This window comes from Corvus brachyrhynchos, unplaced genomic scaffold (genome assembly GCF_000691975.1).
Source record: "Corvus brachyrhynchos isolate BGI_N302 unplaced genomic scaffold, ASM69197v1 scaffold68, whole genome shotgun sequence".
Taxonomy (NCBI): domain Eukaryota; kingdom Metazoa; phylum Chordata; class Aves; order Passeriformes; family Corvidae; genus Corvus; species Corvus brachyrhynchos.
Genome location: NW_008240039.1, coordinates 1,232,247 through 1,237,209, shown reverse-complemented (window position 1 = coordinate 1,237,209; position 4,963 = coordinate 1,232,247). Strand labels below are relative to the sequence as shown.

The following is a 4,963-nucleotide window of genomic DNA, read 5'->3' as shown; positions in this document are numbered from 1 at the left end:
GCCGCTGCTGCTGCTGCTCCTCGAAGGTGCCGTGCTCGTTCAGGGCTGACATCATGCGCCTGTAGTGCTCCTCCGGGGTCATCTGCGTCACCGCCTCCTCCAGCAGAGGCGTGTGCGAGTTTTCTGAGGAGCACAAAGATTTGGGTTTTTTCTTTTTGGTTTTTTTTTTTTCCCCCCCCAGAGAGAAATACAGTGGAAAATCAAGATAAGTACAGGGTCAGCACAAAAATAGAGAGGAACAGGGGTAAAGGGACATTAGCACCAATTCCCACAGCTCTCTGTTGTTCCCACTGGGCCTGACGTACCAAGCTGCCACATCAGCTGTCCTTGTGCTGGAGATGTACCATCAAATGTGGTCAAGACCACCTGCAACCTACTAAATCTCCAAATTTACGTACAGGAAAGTCCACAGCACACAAAAAACCTCACCAACCTTTTTTTTCCTTCCCCCTGAAGCACCAAGCACTGCATTGCAACAACACAAGATCACCTGCAAGCTCTGTACCCTCAAAGGGGACAGGGAAGATGGAAGAGTTCACCGAGTTCTCAGCCCTTCATCTTCGGGGATGTGAGTTCTTTGTTCAGCTCATACCTGACCAGACAGGCACCTCTTTCCCCCACCTTTCTGAGCACTCAAAGGACACCACAAAGTGAGAGATGTTCGAGCAATGCTGACACGCACCCAAGGGACAGTGCTGACATCCACCTGCCCAGCTCTCAGAGGGGACATCTCGGGAGCAGGTCGTTTCCCATCTGTACCTGAGACCATCCAAATCAGCCCCTCCCTCTCCACGTTCCCGGAATGACCGCAGATCCCGGGAGGGAGGTGCTCTGGGGAAAGCCCTGCCTGCTCCGGGGGCAGGAGGGATCCCAGTCTGGCAGTCAGGGAGAGAAAACCACAGGGGTTTTGTGTTTACTGTAAGCACAGCTCACAGTAATTACTGCTCTCCGCCTTGGCTGCTCCAACACTATTTTATCTTGGATCTTTCCCACAGGCAAAGCCTTTTCATTACTCAGAGAGGAACTCCCAGGCACACTCTGAGCAGGCAGAGGGGAAGGGCGCAGCAGGACGGGCTCCCCCCACGCCGCAGCCAGGGACCACCGTGATGCCCGGCGAGTGGCAGGGCCACCCTCCCGTGTGCCCCGGATTCCTGCTTCTCCTCCAGCCTCCTGCTGTCGCTGGCAGAGCCCCTGGGGGAGCAGGGCAGGTGATGCTGCTGCAGGGCTGGCACTCGGCACCAGCGCCGTGGCCGATGCACGGGCACTGGAAATGCTGCTGGGAGGGGCCGTGGGTCTGTGCCACAGGTGAGAGAAAGGCTCCTATCAGGAAAGGTGAGTCAGGGGCAGACAGAAACAGCCCAGGAGACAGAGTGGCTGTGAAACGAGGCCCTGCCACAGCAGCTCAGGGACTGGTGCTGCCTTTGTCTGACACCCAAGCCACGGCACAGGGGCTCAGGCTTTGGGGGGATGCAGCTTTCACGGGCTGTAATGAAGCCACCCTCTCCCCAAAACACAGGAGGGAAACATCACCATCACCATCATCACAATAATAATAACAGTAATAAAATATAAAAATAAGTAATAATGAATAATGATAATAACAATGATAATTCCAATGATTGATTATGATAATAACAACAATAATAATAATAATAGAGTCTGAGCTGCACAGCATTTCAATACCGAAGGGTGGCATCCCTGGCTCCCAAGGCCAGTGCAAAAGGGAAATGATTGCAGCTCAGGCCAGCCCTCAGCACAGCACTGTCTGTCCCTGCAGCCTCAGCTCGGTGCCCCAGTGACACACATCTGCACCCCGGCACTGCTGGCTCCCTGGGCACATCCCGGCTTCACGGGCTGCTCCCGACCCCGCTGGGATGAGGAGCTGGGTTCCCACGCTGTCCTGGGTCCCCCACCCCAAAAACCAGACCCCAAAGGCAGGAGCTGCTCTGGAAACAACCGTGCTGTGCCTGCTCCCTCAATCCCACCCCAAACCTGCAAGACAGCCATGGAAGCAGCAGGGGAGGGAGGAGAGGACAGAATTCCCTTCCAGGCCTCCTTCCCACCAGGGAGGATTCCCTCCTCTTCCTCCTCCACCCCTGCCACCTCCCCCAGGGATGCAGAAGCTCACGGTTTCAGTTCCTCCTGATGCTCTTACCCAAAGGTCTAAGGAGCAAAGCCACAGACCTGATTTAGAAAAACACTGATTTTTTTTTTCCCCCCACAGCTGTGTCATTAGAGCAAAAAAGGGAGGGGGGGAGGGGATTTAATAACACTTAATTACCATAAACTCTATCGGATCAGCCGCAGAGCAGATTTCAGGTGCAAGGAGGGGAGGGAGAATGGGGGTGGCGAGGGGAGGCTAAGAGGAAGGAGGAATCCAGGGAAAGGCTGGATTTCCATGCTTAAAACTTGGAAGATTTCACATGACTCAGCCGGCAGTAATTCCAGCTTTGCTGGAGCTTTGCTGTCTGCTTTTGTCATTACCAGGGGTAATGCGGGAGACTGATCTCGCCAAATCTCCTGCAGCCACTAGGTGTGAAATGGACTCTGGCACAGCCCCGGGGAGGCAGAACCAAGCCAGGCATCTGCTGGGCCCTCTGCAGACCCAGCACATCCCCTGTGCACCCCAGCCCAGGGGAGCCCAGCTCTCCCAGCTTCCTCCCCTCTCCCACCCTCTGCCGGGGTCCTGCCAGCACAGCCACGGGAGCTCAGGTTCTGCACAGACCCAAGGACATTTCACTGCTGCACAGCCTCTCCACAACATTTGCCAAGGCTCATCCTCCCCAGGCAACGCCAGACAGGACAGGAGCACCCAGCCTGTCCATCCCCCCCCTTCTGTCCTACAAGAAACCCGTGGCAGGCCAAGGCTCCCTTTCTCCAACCCCAGTCAGAGCTCAAGGAACCTGCAGCAAACCCATCCCACCCCAGACCCAAGGCCGGGGCTTGGTCAGCAGCTTTCAGGTCTTCTCTTGCCTGTGCCCACTCCCCCATGTTCAGCAGCCTGGTTTGGGGGGCAGTGGTGCTGTCAGCAAGAACGGGGCCAAACCTCATTTCTTCCCTCGGCCTAACTGGACAGCTGCCAAAGCCACCAGCATATGGATGTCCCCCCCAAAGGAGAGGGACAGACGGACAGAGGCTGGATCTGAATTGCTCAGCTGCAGTCCAGCTCCAGTTCTGGGCTCCTTCGTTAACCAGAGAGATTTTGTTTTGCTTTAAAAGGTGCACAATAGCACAGAAAGCAGGATGGCAGCAGGAGCAGCCTGTGAGCCCAGCCAGCCCCCAGGGGGTGAGCCCAGTGTCCTTCCCTACGTGTGTTTGCCAGCACTTCATCCAGCCTGCTTTCCAGCCTCCCCAAGGCTCCTACCAGACACGCTTCTCAGCGGGCCCAGCGGAAACGCTATTCCCCGTTTTCCCTTTCCACCATCCTCCAGCCGCATTTCAGTCTCCAGGCAGTGGGGAAGGAGACCTCCAGCCACGCAGGAGCGAGGGTTTCACCGGGGAATTGTGTCCCCCGTGCCCTGCCAGCACAGCCCTGGCTCCGAGGCGCTCCCATTTCCACAGGAGACCGGGAGCGTTCCGCTCTGTTTGACAGCGGCAGCGCGGCCCCGTTTCCTCCGAGACACGGCTCCCTTTTGATCTCTGGAGCGAGCTCTGCGGAGGGGGCAGGGAAGGGAAGGAGGCTGCTTCCCTCTGGAAGGGTTTCCAGCCCTACAGGTGTTTTTTCGCTCAGCTCAGGAGCGGCAGTGATTTCCTTGGCCGCCTCTGCTCCCCTCGTCCCATCAGGAGCGGCCACGGCAGCGCGAGCTGAGCCACGGGGTCACTGCTCCTCTTCCAAGGCTCTTCCAGAGCCAGCCCAGCTGTGCCTGAGCCAGAGCTGCTCCCAGGGTCAGCGTGGGATGGAGAGGGGCAGATCCTGCCTGGAGCCCGTCACCATCCCTGGGATGCAGGAGGTGAAGGAGCAGCACCTGCACGAGGCACGGGAGCACCAGGCTGCAGGGAAAGGGTCCCAGGAGATGCTGCAGCCCCGGCTCCTCCAGCAGGACAGCAAGGGGCTGATGGGATCCTGAATTCCAACCAGTCCTTGCTTCCCTTCCCATTCCCGAACTGCACTCTGGGTGCCAGCCAAAGCCCCACACTGTCCAGCACTGCCCCACAGCAGCAGCTCCCAAATCCCAGGTGAGTGAGTATCCATCAGGGGCCATCCCGTCTGGGAATGGTTTGCCACACAAGGTGGGTCCTTCTGTTTCCAGGCAGAGCTGGGAACACAGGGACCGTGTTTTCCCTGTGGCATCCACGCCACAGGAGTGCTGCTGGCTCACAGCAGGATGGGAGTGCTCAGCCTGAGGGGGGTTAGGACACAAACCTTGGGTGCAGCCCCTTTTCACACCGGGGTGGGGAGGTAAAAGCCCCAAAGCACAGCAATCTCAGCCCCTCACTGTTCCAATTCCAGCATCAGCACAGCCTGGGCTAAAATTCCTGCACAGCTCTGGAGAGAACAGGGGCTCCCCAAGGGTCTAACAAAAACCACTGGGAGATCAGCAAGAGGCCCAGCTCTGAATTTCCATTCTGTCTCACCTCAAAGTGGGAGTAGAAAACAAAACTTTGCTTTATTCAGGGCTTCCTGGGAACTCCTCTGTTAAAAAGTTGGGGGAATCCCTGCAACTTTGGGATCCAAGGAGCAGAATTTAGATCCTGAGTGCTTCCTGCAAAGCCAAGGACTCCTCACACCCTGCCCTCAGCCTGAAAAAAGGGTGGGAAGGCCCAAGGAAAGGAACAGAACGAGATCACTTGACCCTGATGCTCCCATGGCAAAAACATCCATCTGTGCCAGCTCAGGCACTTTTTGAGGACGAATCCAAAGGCAATCCCTTGGTCTCACATGGCTTGGTTGAAGTTCAGCCCCTTCCCAGCCAGCCCACACAGGTTCTGTTCCCTGGACTCAGCTCCCAAGCACAAACTTGGA

General features: G+C 56.9%; 1 protein-coding gene across 1 annotated transcript in view; it reads right to left on the bottom strand.

The window, feature by feature from the left end:
* SAMD11 (sterile alpha motif domain containing 11) overlaps positions 1-4,963 on the bottom strand; it is a gene marked incomplete at its 5' end in the record, with an annotated part of 82,596 nt that overhangs the window by 8,444 nt on the left and 69,189 nt on the right. The window contains one exon of the mRNA XM_017743968.1: positions 3-123. Coding sequence (XP_017599457.1) covers positions 3-123 — 121 coding nt within the window. The remainder of the gene's footprint in view (positions 1-2; positions 124-4,963) is intronic.